At 53.1% G+C, this 16450-nt stretch overlaps 2 protein-coding genes across 8 annotated transcripts; one reads left to right on the forward strand and one right to left on the reverse strand.

Moving 5' to 3' along the window:
* Positions 1-42: 42 nt before the first annotated feature.
* Positions 43-8629, reverse strand: WDR53 (WD repeat domain 53). 7 transcript variants are annotated; one of them, XM_054075010.1, is made up of 6 exons: positions 8544-8625; positions 6658-6773; positions 6272-6551; positions 3081-4957; positions 1312-1461; positions 43-300 (listed from the first exon to the last, which is right to left on the reverse strand). In XM_054075010.1, exons 2-4 carry the CDS (start codon positions 6735-6737, stop codon positions 4370-4372), a joined length of 948 nt encoding a protein of 315 aa, XP_053930985.1. In that variant the 5' UTR covers positions 6738-6773; positions 8544-8625; the 3' UTR covers positions 43-300; positions 1312-1461; positions 3081-4369. The 7 variants fall into 7 exon arrangements, with proteins under 7 accessions (XP_053930985.1, XP_053930984.1, XP_053930983.1 ...); XM_054075009.1 differs by lacking the exon at positions 8544-8625 and adding an exon at positions 8392-8525; XM_054075008.1 differs by lacking the exon at positions 8544-8625 and adding an exon at positions 8392-8529 and having other exon boundaries at positions 45-300; positions 6272-6773.
* A 359-nt stretch (positions 8630-8988) lies between these two features.
* FBXO45 (F-box protein 45) lies at positions 8989-15714 on the forward strand. Its single transcript, XM_009567764.2, has 3 exons — positions 8989-9351; positions 9933-10289; positions 13187-15714. The coding sequence occupies exons 1-3, from the start codon at positions 9094-9096 to the stop codon at positions 13370-13372; spliced, it is 801 nt and encodes a 266-aa protein (XP_009566059.2). The 5' UTR covers positions 8989-9093; the 3' UTR covers positions 13373-15714.
* Positions 15715-16450: the final 736 nt, after the last annotated feature.

The raw sequence follows: 16450 nt of genomic DNA on the forward strand, positions 1-16450 counted from the left end.
AAAAAACACAAACCCACTTTCATACTGATTTCTCTATCAAGAAGCCGTCATTCTTTTATTGATGCATGGGGTCTCAGTCCAAGCTGTCGGTGCATGCTGAAACCCTCGGGCGATTCCTCGTTTCTTACGGGAAACCATGTCTACTCATTAGCATTAATTACACGTCCAAAACTAATTTTATATGCCTCCTCCCCTTAGTCCATGCCTGGTTATTTCAGGTGGGGGTCTTCGAGGGTCTTGGGTTTCTTGATCAATCCTTGAGGGCCAACTGAACCGTCCTTTGAAGCCTCCACACACGGCCTGCAAACCAGGTTGTCTCATCCCCTAATTAGTGTTGTTGATGAGCCCAACCCCTTTCCATTGGCTCCACATCTCTCAAAAACTATTTGTTACAGACTCCTCTGTTTCGAGGCTTCCGATCCAGCCATCGGGTGCCCCGGAAGTTAATCAAAAAGGGCAGTTTACATCTTGCCAGCATCCTGCAAGGCAGCACTACTTTAAAGCGTACTGACTGATGAGCTCAACAGGAGCCGACAACGTGCGCTCACGGCCCAGAAACCACCCGTGTCCTGGGCTGCATCCAGAGCTGTGGGACCAGCAGGGAGGGAGGGGATTCTGCCCCTCTGCTTCGCTCTGAGAGACCCACCTGGAGCCCTGGGTCCAGTTCTGGAATGCTCAGCACAGGGAGGATATGGAACTGTTGGAGTGACTCCAGAGGCAGCCATGGAGATGATCTGAGGGCTGGAGAACCTCCACTGTGGGGACAGGCTGAGAGAGTTGGGGTTGTTCAGCCTGGAGAAGAGAAGCCTCAGGGAGACCTCAGAGCAGCTTCCAGTGCTGAAAGCTGAGGAGGGGCTTTTTTTCCAAGGGCCTGGAGTGATAGGACAAGGGGGAATGGCTTTAAATTGAAAGTGGGAAGAAATTCTTTATTATGAGGGTGGGAAGGCCCTGGCCCAGGGTGCCCAGAGCAGTGGTGGCTGCCCCATCCCTGGAGGGGTTCCAGGCCAGGTTGGATGGGGCTTGGAGCCCCTGATCCAGTGGGAGGTGTCCCTGCCCATGGCAGGGGTGGGACTGGATGGGCTTTGAGGTCCCTTCCAACCCAAACCATTCTGTGATTCTATGAAATACAATCAAGTCATACAACAAAAGGAACCCAGTTTTCCCCGGAGTTGCTCTGTCCACAGTGACCTGCGTCCTGACTGGAAGGGTGTCTGCTCAGGCTGGAGTGCACAGCTGCCCGCCGGCCTGCGTCCACCCTGCTCCTCGCTGCTCCAGCCATCCCCGGCCCCACCATCCCTGCTGTCTGCTCACCGCTCTGCCAGCAGCCCCGGCCACGGGCCCTCCCGACGCTTCTCCTCCTCCAGCACCTGGCTCTGCAGCTCAAACTTCCACGCCAGCTTCTGCAGGCTGGAGTCCAGCGTGGCAAAACGAGAAGCCACGCTGTGCAGCTGGTCTTCCACCCTGCGGGGTGGAAAGCAAGGGTGCTCCGTCAGGACAGCAAGAGACAATTCCTCTGTGCTGGGGGCAACTCCAGACCCGGCTCTGGGGCTCCACCTGCGCTATGCAAGAGCACAAACCACTAGAAATTCAGGTTTTTGGGGATATTTTGGGCCTTTTTGAACCTTCCCTGGTGCAGAGGTCTCAGAACTTGTAAATCCAGGTGCAGGATTTGTATTTGGGTGTGTCTGTGGGTCTCAACCATCGGCACCAGCAGCAGCGGTGCAGGGTTTTCCTCGAATACATTTTGAGGTGATTTGTGTTTCTATTTTTAGTGTCGGGAGGACAGGCTGAGAGAGTTGGGGTTGTTCAGCCTGGAGAAGAGAAAACTGTGGGGAGACCTTAGAGCAGCTTCCAGTGCTGAAAGGGGCTGCAGGGAAGCTGGGGAGGGGCTTTGGATCAGGGAGGGCAGGGATGGGATGAGGGGAACGGTTTTGAGCTGAAAGAGGGGAGATTGAGATGAGATGTTAGGGAGAAATGTTTTGCTGTGCGGGTGGGGAGGCCCTGGCCCAGGGTGCCCAGAGCAGTGGTGGCTGCCCCATCCCTGGAGGGGTTCCAGGCCAGGTTGGATGGGGCTTGGAGCCCCTGATCCAGTGGGAGGTGTCCCTGCCCATGGCAGGGGTGGCACTGGATGGGCTTTGAGGTCCCTTCCAACTCAAACCATCTGTGATTCCATGATTTCATGGTGTCTGCCAGCTGGTGCTCAATATCATTTCCATAGTGCCTTTAACAGTAGGATATGAAAAGCCATTCCTGAAAGCCCATCGACAGGGAACACGGCCTCGTCTGTCTCTAATGGTGGAGAATTTCTCATTTTCCACTCTTCCTGACGAGCGTGCTCATGGCACACACACCATCCCGTGATCGCCGCCTGCCCGCTGGTTACACCATCCCCCAGCACCAGTGCTGCCACCGCAGCTGCACGCGGGGACGGGTGCCAACAGGGGCGGCTCAGGCTGGGTTATTTTACAGAAGCCAATGACCCTGTCAATCAAGCAGGCTCTGGAAATGGAAGGTGAATCAGTGTCACCTCTGTGCCCATTGCTCAGTTACAGTAATTTTCTTTCTTTAAACTTAACAGAAAGAGCCATTCTCCAGTCTTTTTTTTTTTTTTTTGTTATTTCCCATCTTTGAACCCTCCAGACCCTATGACTTTGTCCCAAGTCCAGAAGTTCATCTCAAATCTCCCATTTAGGACAGGATGGGAGCAATGTGCGAACCCCAATTTCCCAACCCAGCGGCACAGTCTTCACACAGCGACAGGCACCTTTGCTGGCAAAGTAGTTGCACAAACCCTTGGATTCGCAGTCTCCATGCTGACCAGAATGGTGTTCACACCACGGTGATGCTGGTGGCTCTGTCCCCCTTCCCTCCCCAGTGAGTAAAGGAGAAAGAGAAGCATGCTCCTGCCCCACTCCTTTCCCAGATACACACAGTGCAAGTTCCCATTGGATTGTCCACGGACATTGCCAGGGGAGCGCAGGTTTGTTGCCCTGTCTGGGCTCCTCTCGCATGCCCATCCCTCTGCCCCTCATCCTTCCTTCCCTGTCCCTCACACAGCACAAGCACGACCCCTTGGTGACCTGTTCAGCGTCTCATTCAGGGAGTGCAGAGAGATGCTGCTCTTCGCCATTCTCCCGGAGAACACAAAAAGACGAACTAAAAGAAGAAATAAAAGCCTGAGTGGACTCGATCCACTCTCCTCAAGCAGGCGGCGACACCAGGGACAGGGATCTGGCTCCTGCGGGTGGCTGTTTGTGTGGAGGCTTTTTATAGACCCTGCATCCAAATATAGACCGTGGGTGCACACACGTGGCATGGACATCCCAGACAGAACCTCGCTGCTGGGCCACTGCCTCGCACCCACCGATCATCTGTCTCCAGCGGTAAGGCCAAGGGCAAGGTCCTGCACCCAGCTCGGGTCCAATCTGAATCTGCCTTGGTGCAACTTGAGGCCATTTCCACCCATCACTTGGGAGAAGAGTCCAGCCCCAATCCAGAGTTCCCACTTTGTTACGTTCTTCCCACTTTCAACTCACAAATCCCAAGATGTTTCTAGCTCACCAAGTCCTGCTCGTTGTGTTTCTAAGGCTTTGGGAAAAGAGTGGAAGTCTCTGGGGAAGGAATAACCGTGCCTTTGGCCTCTCGTACCCTCATGACAGGGACGCAGAACCATTCTTGACACAGAAGCCTGTCGCTATAGAGTACAAGGAAGCAGAGAGAAAGCATTTATTAAGACAAGCGTAGTTCTTTTTCCCTGTATAAACAACTCACTGCATATGACAGCTGACCTGTTAAACAGACGTTAACATTCTCCCCTGCTCTTTCACTCACTCCAGCGTGAAAAAAACTAATTAGCAGCAACCAGTGAAGTAATTTGATTACTCCTTAGCTGATGCTTCTCCAGTCTTGTATGCAGCTGCTGACAAATGACGAAGGTATTCACTCAATGGCCACTTTCAGCTGGCTGTGACGCAGCTCAGTGGGGAGAGGATGCAAAGCGCTGTGAGCGTTCTCAACACGGTGGCATCTCTGATACCACTCAGCATCCTCACCAAGCGTCGGAGATGTCACCGTTAGTGTGGATGTCCTCCTCAAACCTTAATTACGTCAGCTTAGGCAGGAACTAACATTATCCCCAAATGCATTAAAACCCGTTTCAGTTAAATTCAAGATGCAAACTCACAGCCCCGCAAACCACTGCAGCGAACACCAGCAATGCAGCATGACGCCAGCCAAGAGCTCCTGCCCGAACACCCAGCAATCCCATTTTCCGAAGGATGCGACAGGGGCTGCTGCTCTGTTCACTGGCAGCAGGTGTAACTGGACTCATTTAAAATGCTCAGAGAAGCGGAATTTGCCACCTCGGTGCCTAAAGTTCTGGCAACGAATACACAGATACAGAGCTGCTTTGATCAGCAACTAACACTCTCCTGGAGCCTTTGATCTCTGCACAGGAGAGCCAGTTCACCTTCTCTCCGTGCTGAATGGTCAGCCTTGGTAAAATTCTAACAGGTTCATTCAAAGCCACTTTGTTAAGTTTCCCATCTTTTCTGGTGGAAGCAGGTGCTTGGGCCTTCCTCCTCTGGAGAGATTTTGCTGGGCTTTTCATCTGCTTTCCAATGTCACTGCCGACATCCCAAAGCAAAACTTTCCCGTCGTTTCCTCCAGTCAACAGCCAGTATGCTCCTGGCAGAAAGAGAACCTGCGATACTCCCAAGCTGTGACCCTGGAATTCCAGCTCCCGTTCAAACTTGGCACCGGTGACTCTGAATATTCTGACTTTACCATCTTGAGCTCCGCAACCAAAGACGTTGCCGCACGATGCGACAGACAGGGAATGGGCAAGTGGTGGATTAAGGAACTGGCCGGCTGACTGTGGGCTGTCTGCCTCCGTTTCCCACTCCTGCAGGTTGGTGGTCCACATGGCGCGAGCCTTCTGCAGGTTCCACAGCATAACCTGGGAAAAGAAGGATGAATCAATAATCTGTTTGGCCTCCATTTAAAATAAAATCAAGTCTTTCACTACCAGCAAAAAAAAAAACAAACACAACCACAACTCTGGTCCTAGCAGAGCCAGGGCTGTGCGGGAGTGCAGCAAGTGTGAGCTGCGCAGAGAGGAGTGCCTGAATTTATATGGGAAACCTTTTGGCACAATTCCCGAACGCTTGTCCTGCCCCCTCAGCAGAGTCAGACCTTCAGATCTTAGAGCAGCTTCCAGCACTGAAAGAGGTGCAGGAAAGCTGGGGAGGGGCTCTTGATCAAGGAGTGCAGGGATAGGATGAGGGGAATGGCTTTAAACTGGAGGGGGAAAAGATTTAGATAAGACATTAGGAAGAAATTCTTCACACTGAGGGTGGGGAGGCCCTGGCCCAGGGTGCCCAAAGCAGCGGTGGCTGCCCCATCCCCGGAGGGGTTCCAGGCCAGGTTGGATGGGGCTTGGAGCCCCTGATCCAGTGGGAGGTGTCCCTGCCCATGGCAGGGGTGGGACTGGATGGGCTTTGAGATCCCTTTCAACACAAACCATTCTGTGATTCTATATCACAAAAACCACAGAAACCTGCATAGAAGTGGCAGTTTTCAGTCTCGGCTAAACCAGTGATGTGGTTACATCTCAATCACGAGAAAGGATTACTGAAAACATCTATTCTGGGCAGCCAACTTTGGCGACGGGACTCAAAACTCCATTAATTCCTTACATGTTTTTTCCCAGAACACTTCCACAAGTAGCATGCAAAGACAATGTTTCCTCTTGATGAGGACAGAGAAGTGTAAAAGGCAAAGAACATAGAATGCTTCCACAAGGCTTAGCAGAACAACGGAAAAATAAGAAAAATGGCTTGTCCTTACACCTGGAAAGGTATTTATCTGTCTCTAGTCAAATATTTTTGCTAGCATCCTGTCTGCTCCAAGCAGTTTGCATTTTCCTATCCAAAATCAGCCACAACTGACCACTAGGGACAAGTCCTGGCCTTGCTGGATCCCAGGGGACAAGCGCGCTTTACACCATGTTCTGGTTTCCTCCCACCCTCCTCACTTTTAGACTGTAAATATTAAGGAAGATAATAATAGGGAGAGGAACTGCTGAATAGAAAATGGTGTAAACAGCCCCAACACTGAGTTTCTCTGCCACTTTGGAACAGTTAAGGAACAGAGCTCTTCTGCAGGTGCAGAAAGTGAGTGAAAGTTTGAGTAAGTCTGTTAGTGCCTCGTTACGCAGGTGGGGAGTCACCCTTTTGCTTCTCTAATAACCATCTACTCGTATGCAAATCACCTGCATGTCCAGTCCGCAGGAAACAAGGCTCTGAGGCCTCTGAGGTCGAAAGACAACAGAGGAGCAGATGTTTGAGTGTCTCAAGGACCGGATGACTTTCTTGTTTTCCAAGTCTATAACCTTTATAGTCCCCGAGTCATCTGCCGCTGCCAAGAAACTGTTGGTCTCATTCACAGAGAGGCAATTGATCTCCTCCTCATTCACATGGAAGCGTTCAACGGGCTCCTTGAGGGATCGGACATCCAGCAAACTGATGATTTCTCCGTGGGAGGCGTAGAGCCTGGTGGGATGGCAGGGAGAGAACACCAGGGAAGTCACGTCGTCTGCCTCGGGGAACTGGTGCTGCCCCACTGGGGTGCCTCCTCCATCCCAGAGCGTGAGCTCACCTTGCTCTGCACCAGAAGCCACCAGCCCCTCCATGTTTACGTTTAGGCACAATACAGAGGACGAATGTCCACCAGTCCATTTGACTGCCATGTTCCAAAAGGCAAACTTCACACCTCTGAAACAAACAAAAACAATCCTGAGAGGAGCTGGTGAAAGCAGAAATCTTGCAGCAGAAATCTTCGTGAAACCACAAGACCGTCCTGTTGACTGTAATGCGAACTACTGGAAACTCCGGTGCCTGATTAAAAGAGGCACCTCTACAGATCAGCACCCAACTGAAACCTTGTCTCAAACAGCACGACCATCAGCCAGGACGGCGTGGAATATGTGTCTCTGCAGCGTATGGAGGAGATCCACTGATCCGATGTGGCTGCCTAGCTGAGAGCCGCTTCCTCAGCGCACAGGGACACGGCACGCCCGAAACAAGACAGGCACGGTTCCTACCGGGAGGTACTGGAAAAGAAGACGGCAAACTGGTAAAGCTTGTCTAAGGAGAAGTCACAATGTTCCTGCCTGGGTTGGAACACACGTGAACAGCTGCTGTTCATCCAGCTGCCGAGGTGCTGGGTCATACATGTCTACATCAGTTTGGAAAGCAGCCTCGCAATAATTGGAGCAAGAAACCTGTGCTGGTGAGAGTGGGATAGACTGGTTAACGCTGGAAGTGACTGCCTCAATTGTGATTTAAAAGCATACATTCGTGTGAGTAACTTTTAAACTGTTGCACACATGTAATCGATGTCCCCAGCGTGGCAGCTGCTCTCTGCTGACTGGGAAACACTTAGCTATAAACAGCGGCATCTTTTCAAAAGAAGTGTTACCAGTTTAAAATAGGTAGTTCATAGAATCATGGAATCACTGAGGCCAGAAAAGCCCTCTCAGCTCACCTGGTCCAACCATAAGCCCAGCCCTCCCACTGCCTGCTAATCCACGGCCCAAAGTGCCACCTCTACAGCTTTTTGAATCCCTCTACAGCTGTTTTAATCTCTCTAGGGATGGAGACTCCACCCCTGCCCTGGGCACCCTCTGCCAGGGCTTCACCACTCTGTCAGGAAAGGAATTTTTCCCAATATCCAATCTAAACTTCCCCTGGTGCAATTTGAGGCCATTTCTTCTCATCCTATGTCCTGTCACTGGGGAGCAGAGCCCAGCACCCACCTCACCACACCCTCCTTCCTGAGAGCTGTAGAGAGCGATGAGGTCTCCCTTCAGCCTCCTCTTCTCCAGGCTAAACAGCCCCAGGGCCCTCAGCCTCTCCCAGAACCCTTGTTCTCCAGCCCCTTCCCCAGCTCCGTTCTCTGGATGTGCTCCAGCCTCTGAAGGTCCTTGGTGGGCCCCAAAACTGAACCCAGGATTCAAGGTGTGGCCTCATAGGGATGACCCCATGTCAGGGTTTGCACTGACTTTCCTACGTGATCAGCTGGACCTGATGATCTCAAAGATCTTTTCCAACCGTAATGCTTCAGTGATTGTATGCGGTTCTTGCTCATCCTGGCCTGTGAACAGCCAGAATTCACTCATCCCGTCGGGAAAACGCCAGTTGATTGAACACTTGCAGACGGGGCCGGGCTCCTCGCCGGTCGCTCGGGCTGCAAGTTTGTACCCGCCGGGTCCCCCTGCCTCTGGTTTTGGGGAATTATTGGCCGAGAAGGGGCTCGTTTTGGCGTTTTTACCATGTCGGGGTTTGCCCTGGCTTCCTATGCACCGGCTGCTGCTAAAAGATCTTTCCCAACCTTAATGATTCCGTGATTCTACGCAGTTTGTGCCGATCCTGGCCTAGGGAGCGTCTGGAATTCGCTCACTCCGCCGATTAACCGCACTGCAGCCGGGGCTGCCCGCCCTACCCACCGCGGGGCAGCCCCGCCACCGCCACCCCCGCCCTCACCTCCCTGCGCCAGGCCACTTCCGCTTCCGCACTCCGCAACGTCACTTCCGCCTCCACCCAAACTGCGTCCCTCGAGCATGCGCACCACCTCCCTCGCGCCCCGCCTCACTGCGCACGCGCACTCCCTCGTCCCCAGCAGCACCACTTCCGCCCCCCGCGCATGCGCTCTGCTCGCCTGATGCCACGCTGTGCCCCTACGCATGCGCGCTACCTCCCTCCCGCCCCATCTCTCCGCGCCGTACCCCTCCGCCCCGCCCCCTCAGCCCCGTCTCCCCCCCTCGCCGAGCCGTCTCCTTCCGCCCCGCCCCCTCCGCCCTCCCCTCGGTGCCGCCTCACACCTTCCCCTCCCGCCCCCGGCACTGTGTCCCTCCGGCCCGCCCCCTCCGGCCATCTCCCTCCGCCCCATCTTCCTCCGTGCGGCCTCCGCCCCCCCCTTCCGCCGTGTCCCTCCGCGCAGGCGCCGTGGTGCGATGGTGGCCGCCGCCTCGCCGTGAGGGCCGGGCTCGGGGGCCCCGCCGCCTCGCCGTGAGGGCCGGGGGCTCGGGGAGCGATGGCGGCGGGCCCCGGCGGCGGGGCGGCGGCGGCGGGCGGCCCGGGGTGGCGGCTGCCGGGGCGGGTGCTGGAGCTGGTGTTCTCGTACCTGGAGCTGCGGGAGCTGCGGAGCTGCGCGCTCGTCTGCAAGCTCTGGCACCGCGTCCTGCACGGCGACGAGAACAGCGAGGTGTGGCGCAGCCTGGCCGCCCGCTGCCTGGCCGAGGAGGCGCTGCGCACCGACATCCTCTGCAACGTGCCCACCTACAAGGGCAAGGTGGGCCCGGGACACCCCCAGCACACCCTCGGGGACACCCCAGACCCTCAAGGACATCCCTCAGCAGCCGCCCCAGGTCCTCAGGGGCACCCCCAGGCCCTCAGCAGCTCCCCAGACCTTCAGGGACCCCCCGCAGACTCTCGGGAACATCTCCAAACCCTCAGGGACATCCCCTCAGCAGCCATCCCTGCCCCTCAGCAGCCACCCCAGACCCTCGGGGACACCCCCAGACCCTTTGACACCCCGCCCTACAGCCACTCAGCAACCCCCACCCCGGCAGAGCCCTAGCACCTCAGGGACACCCCCTCTGCAGTGCCCTGCTCCTAGGGGACCCCCCCATAGCCTCCAGGACATCCCCTCATCTGCTCAGCAGCTCCCAGCCTCTCGGAGATCCCGTCAGCTGTCCCCCAGTGCCCCAGGACACCTCCTCAGCCTCCCAGCCCCTCGGGGGCACCCCGCAAGCAGCCCCCCCAGCCCCTCAGGGGCACCGCCAGCTGCTCAGCCCACTCACTATTGGAAGCCAAGGGTGGGTGTCTGAAAAACGTGACAGGATTTTATCTCCTGCTGCCCTTCTCTCCCAGGTCCGTGCCTTCCACCACGCCTTCAGCACCAATGACTGCTCACGGAATGTCTACATCAAGAAGAACGGCTTCACGCTGCACCGTAACCCCATTGCCCAGAGCACGGACGGGGCGCGGACCAAGATCGGCTTCAGCGAGGGCCGCCACGCTTGGGAGGTGTGGTGGGAGGGCCCACTGGGCACCGTGGCCGTCATCGGCATCGCCACGAAGCGGGCGGCCATGCAGTGCCAGGGCTACGTGGCCCTGCTGGGGAGCGACGACCAGAGTTGGGGCTGGAACCTGGTGGACAATAACTTGCTGCATAACGGGGAGGTGAACGGCAGCTTCCCCCAGTGCAATAATGCGCCCAAATACCAGGTGAGTGGGGTTCGGTGTGGGCTGGAAGCGCCACCGTGTCTGACAGCAGCTGCCTGTTGGGAACCTCTTCCCCTGCGTGTCCTGGCTGTGTGCTGAATTGGTCCTAAATGACCGCCTAAGGGTCTCTCTGCCTTCCTTGCAGAGGAGAGATGGTTCTTTCTGCCTTGTGAGGCCTTTCCTCCTTAATTTACTGCTTAGAATCGTAGAATGGTTTTGATGGAAAAGACCTGTAAATTGAGTCCAGCCATTGACCCAGCCCTGCCAAGTCTACCACCAACCCATGTCCCAAGTACAACATCTACTTGTCTGTTAAACCCCTCTGTGGACAGTGGCTCAACCACCTCCGTGAGCTTCCTCAGACTGCACCCACGTGTGTTGTTCCCTGCACCTGACCCTCTGTTCTTTCCACGCTTGTATCTCCGATATCGAGTGTGAAGCACCTGCTGTGGGTGCTGTTGGAAATGAAAGCTATAAAGACTGTTATGGTCTTCTGAAGTAAGGACTTGCCCCAAGCCGGGCAGCCTGTGGTGTTTTGCTCCTTTGTTGTACAGCAGCACAAGCCGAGTTAGTGCTTCGGTTGGAGTCTTCCTGCAGAAACCTGCAGCAGCGCCGAGTGTGGCGTGTTTGCTCTCTGGCAGCGTTCCCATAGTTGACATCCCTTGGCTGGGATGCTGCGATGTGATGTTGTTGTGGTTTCAGATAAAGGAGAATCAGTTTCTGACTTCAGCTCAGTCTCCTCTGAGTAACTTCACTGTCTGAGAGTCACCTGCGTGTCTTTCAGACAGTGTTTGCCTCTCGCAGTGATCGCACGGGGCACTGGGATGCAGAAAGGCCAGCGCTTGTCCTTATTCCTGCAGAAACCCAGGCCATCCTGGAGCTGGGGGAGCCGCGAGGGAAGGGCGTGGGAAAGGGCGGCACCTGCAGGGAGGGGCGGACAGGAGAGGGGTCCGCAAACTGGGATAAAACTGAGGGATCATGGGGGTCTTGCTCTATTCTCCAATGGCCGATGTCCAGAGAGGACCTCGCCTGTCTGTTTGCCCTGATCCCAGATCCATGTGTTCCTGAATCCAGCTCCCTCCTCGCCTCGGACCCTTTCCCTCCCGTCTGCTCTGCAGCACCAGTGGGGACAGAGGCATCGAGGGGAGGGAGCGTGAGTTCACAGATTTGTATGTATATGTTTTATTGTTTTCATCATTATTATTTCATTAAAGCTGTAGTTTTATTTTCTAACCTACAAGTCTTTTCTTGTCGCTTCCCTTTCCCCTTTTCCTGAGGAGGGAAGGGAATTGGGAGCCCAACTGTTCAGTTTTATCTGCTGAAACTGGCTGGGCTGGGGCTGAACCGTGACAGATGTGCAGATAACTTCACGTTATTATAGAGCAAGTGCCACTCCACCTTTTCGTTCTCATGGAAGTGTTTATCCTTGTTGTTCTGGCTGCTTGCACAACTGTGTCGTGGCTGCTGAATTTCCTCGCGTTACAGCCTCGGCTCTGTGCGTTCTCATTTCTATCTCACAGTGCTGTGGCCTTGTCCGAGTGTGGGCTCATGTTTTGGTTGTGGTGAAGATCTATGTGGTAATTTGTGTCTGGTACCCCTAAACTTCACAGACGAGTTCAGCACCGAGCACCTAATTCTGCCTAAAGGCTACACCTGCCATTTTTGCAATAATATATAAAATTAATGTAATTAAAGAGATTCAACTCTCTCTCTCTCCATCTGCACATTCCCCAAGTGTGCAAATTGAGTCAGCGCTTTCCAGTCTCAATCCTTTGTGGTTGCTCCCTGCTGTCCTTGTCCAGGCCTTTCCGCAGTGGCAGGAGGAAGGGTTTTGAAGCCGAGAGTCTCTGGCTTGCATGGGCACTCTCGGGTGAATGCAGTTGCTGCCGTCTCTATAAAAGCTGGCAAGAGCTCAGATCAGGGATCCTTCGGGGTGTTTTGTTGTTTATTACGCGCAGCGATCTGCGCAGACTTCAAGGAATCACATGTGAGTGTTGGTGAGAAGGGAAGTCCGTTGGGGCTGGCGAAGAATTGGAAGGCTGCACGGAAGGCGTCCTGCTGTGCCTCCTGCGGGTGTTTGGGACTTGGGGTTGTGTCTTAAATCATATCCTGGATAAACACAGGGAGCACCGTGCCTGCCTAGATCCGAGCTTCTTCCTGCGTTTGGTGTTGGTGTCACTCGTGTGTGTATTTGTCAAAGGTTTTCCATGCTTTGGATGCCTAAGCTTTGCCTGGAATCTCCTCTGCCTTGCTGAGGGAATGCCTCTGTTGGTAACAGCCCTGCGGAGCAGTGTATTCCGGTGTATTTTCTTTGTGCACTTGCCTTTCTAAAACAAGTTCACTGTTGTAAAATTGCTGTTCCCAAGAGCAGTTACTGCTCGGGGGCAGCTCAGCACAGAGTCCTGGTCACTTGAAGGCTGTTACCAGAGCTCTGTTGTGTTCTGAAGCACACGGCACGCAGTCTGCTCACTGCTGGCACTGTTGCAGGGTTCCAAGGAGAGGGGATACATTTGTTGGCATGGGGGTTGTTGGATCCAGGCTGCCTGCTGGAAACGGATTCTGGGATCTGAGTGCCTTTGAGTGAAATTGAGAATTCCCTGCTGTAAAAGTAGAATCATAGACTCGTGGAATGATTTGGGTTACAAAGGGCCTCGAAGCCCATCTGGTTCCAACCCTCTGTCATGGGCAGGGACACCTCCCACTGGACCAGGCTGCTCCAAGCCCCATCCAACCTGGCCTTGAACACCTCCAGGGGGGATTCATGAGTAAAGGGATCATTAGAAACAGGGAAGCCTTGCTTTAAAATTACCTGCTTTATACGTTATTTTGTGTCTCCGTTTTGATACGCTGACTCTTTGTATGTATTTATTTTTAATTCCCCCCCTTCTGTCTCTTTCCAGATAGGTGAAAGGATTCGAGTGATCCTGGACATGGAAGACAAAACGTTAGCGTTTGAGAGGGGCTACGAGTTCCTGGGAGTTGCCTTCAGAGGACTGCCGAAAGTTTGCCTGTACCCAGCAGTGTCTGCCGTGTACGGTAACACAGAAGTGACTTTGGTCTACCTGGGAAAACCTCTGGATGGATGACATGGATCTTTCCGTTGGGACATCGAGCGAGATGTGGATGCTTGGGAGGAGAAATCTGCATGTTGGTTAGAGGGAAACGAGTATTAGAGGGAAAACAACGAAGCGTGGCTGTTTGACCAAGAACCACCAAGAGAATCGTGTGGGGTTTTGAAGCGGAGCACCAGCCAGACTTCAGGAATTCTGTTACATTTCCTCTTTCTACCAGGCCAGAAAAATCCTCAGGGCTGCAGTTGGTTGAGTGGGAAGCTGACACATGCATGTTGCAACAGATTTCATTGCTAAGGTGGCAGTGCGTGACCTCAAATATTTAAGAAAGGATTTGATATAAAACTGCTTGAGGAAATTACCCTGAGATTTGTATGTAGCGTGTTTTGTGAAAGACTCCTGTTTTAAACCTGCTTGTTCCTTCCCTTCCTTCCTTTGGGCCGGCGTGGGCGCCAGAGGAGCGCGCGTCTGCCGCAGCTTTCTTTACAGTTTTTAACACACGGAGAAGCTTGGTCTGTCTGGACTGCTCTTCTCTGGTGTAACGATACAAAACATGTGCAGCTATTTTTAAGTGTATTTTAAGGGTTGTATATACAGAACACGTTGAAAAGAACAGCTTAAAAGAAAGGGTTTGCTTTATTCTAACTGGGACATCATTTCTTAAAGGGAAAAAAACCCATGGCGTGGCATCAGAAAATGCACAGCGGACCGGTCTCGCATTTGTGTCTGTACATCTCATGTGTCGTAAAGTGTTTCAGGACACTTGTGTGGAGCACAGTGCGACACTGGGTCATTGTCCATGAAAGCCTCCATCGCTGTAGCCACAGTTTTGTTCTCTGTAGGAAATGCAAATGTTTTCCCCTTGAGTTTCATTTTGCCAGAATTTGCAGACCCTTTGGGAAAGGAAGGGCAGCGCCGTGGTGAGCGCATCGTCCTTCCCACCTCAGAAACACAAACTTCTAAGGCTTTCTTACACTTTCTGATCATTGTTGCGAAATGTTTCAAAGTAACAAGGAAGGAGCATTCCCTTTCGGAATCCAGGCCTTGTTTTCAGCTTAAATGGCTTTAAGACCTTGCTGAACCATTCTTAATTAAACAAAATCCAGCAGTACCCAAGTATTTACCTGCCTGTTTTCAGTCAGGATGAATAAAACTCTCTCCAGCCCTCTGATGGGGATTCTGGATCAGGTTCAGCGTTGGGGCTTTCCGCTGGCACCAGTTTTCTCAACACCACATGCAACCCCCCGGTGTCAGGGTACGCAGGCCAGGAAGTCGTGGGGTGCGGTGAGGAGGGGCTTTGTGGTGAAACCGCTTTCCTCAAAGGTTGGGGGGGCTGCAGGGAGCCCCAGAGGGGCCTCTGTTGGTCCGTTAGCCCCGCGGCTGGCTCTTGCCTCTGGTTTGTTGTTGGCTGGTGTCTCCCAGCGTTGTCTGAACTGTTTCAGAGCTGGGCATGCTTTTCGGAGAGGGAGAAGGAAATGTTTGTGCAAGCTCTTTGTGCTTTATTTGCGCTAGAGAATGTGAATCGCGTCATATCAGACACTTGCAATGCTCTGAGCATGGAAGGGAGAGGAATTCTTCTCAGGCTGTTGCTCATTTTCCCCCGGTGTTACTTGAATGACCCGAGGAGAGCGATGTGAGCGGGTGGGTGAGGCTCCTGCTCCGGTGCCGACAAGCTGTCCTTGGAGTGCTTTTTTACCTGGGAGGTAACCACATTCCGCACTGGAACAGAGCATGTGTGGGATTGCTGTTGAAAAGGATTTTAAAGTATTTATTTGCTTTATGTGGTGTTTTATTGCTTAAAGGCAATGTTGAGGTCCGTTGCGCTTGGCTGCGTTAGCAAAACAATATACACAGTGAGAAATGAAGATGTTTTCAGAGGTGCTTAGAGCAACCGAATAAATGAAGTGAGGTGGGCGTATGAGTAGCTTTTGGAAAAGCCTGTTACAAGCATTGATTGTACTGGACTGTTTGTATCTGCATAGCTCAACCCTGGGGCAGGGAGCAGGGAGAGAAGGAAACAAACCCTGTCCAGTGTCAGGAAACAAACATGTCCCGAGGTGAATGTAAATGCAGCGCGGTTCTGAAAGGTTTGGCTGCTGCGCTTGGTCATGAATCCAATTAGATGCAAGTAAACCCTGAGAAGTTCTGAGGAGTTTAGTTCACAAAATAACACTGTTTTCCATTCTTCAGACTGCATCTTGCCCTAGAAATAATCTCCCTCTAAATTAGATATGCTGGAAGTTGAACATTCCTTAAGGGTGGGTTTGAGGGGACTCACTTATGTAAGATTATAACTTATTCCTGGCGACCAACGCTGGCTGTACAAAATATTAAATAAACTCTGCTGTAATTCAGAAGGATCTGTCAGTGTGGATTCGCTGCGACGACGTCCCTGGCGTGGGCGTGCTGGAGGGCAGGGAGGCTCTGCAGGGGGATCTGTTCAGGTTGGATCCATTTTTCTTCACTGAAAGGCTTCTCGGGCCCTGTCAGAGGCTGTGCAGGAGGTGGTGGAGTCCCCATCCCTGGAGGGGTTTCACAGACGGGTGGATGAGGTGCTCAGGGATCTGGGTTAGGAGTGGACAGGGACAATTTAACTCGATGATCTCTTTTCCAACCAAGCAATTCAATGATTCTATGATCAGATGTTTAGTGGATGATTTTGTCTTATCCCTGGGAAAATAATTACTGTCTGTGGCACTGGAGCAGAGTTGGAACAAACCTTTCACACTCCCTTGAGTCCCATTAATATGGAAATAAGCTGTTTTTCCCTGTCAGCCTGTGGCCCAGCGATCTCACCCCATCCTGGAAGGAGAATAGAGGCAGGAGAGGAAGGAATCCTTTATTCATCAATACATCCGTCTGAACTTCCCCCGCTCTTGCGCTCCTGTGTTAGTCCAGGTCTCAAACAGAAAGGTGGGAGCCTGCTTTGAATCTCACCCAGGTTCAGCTGCAGGGATGAGGTTTCAGATACAACAATGACATCACCTTCGTGTTAGAGTTCGCTTAAAAACCAGAGAAACTCATATCCTGGCATTTTTTTTCTGTTTTCTTATCCGAGAGAACATGCCTCGAGTGCAAGAGGGCACTCCAGGC

Source organism: Cuculus canorus, chromosome 9 (genome assembly GCF_017976375.1).
Source record: "Cuculus canorus isolate bCucCan1 chromosome 9, bCucCan1.pri, whole genome shotgun sequence".
NCBI classification, from domain to species: domain Eukaryota; kingdom Metazoa; phylum Chordata; class Aves; order Cuculiformes; family Cuculidae; genus Cuculus; species Cuculus canorus.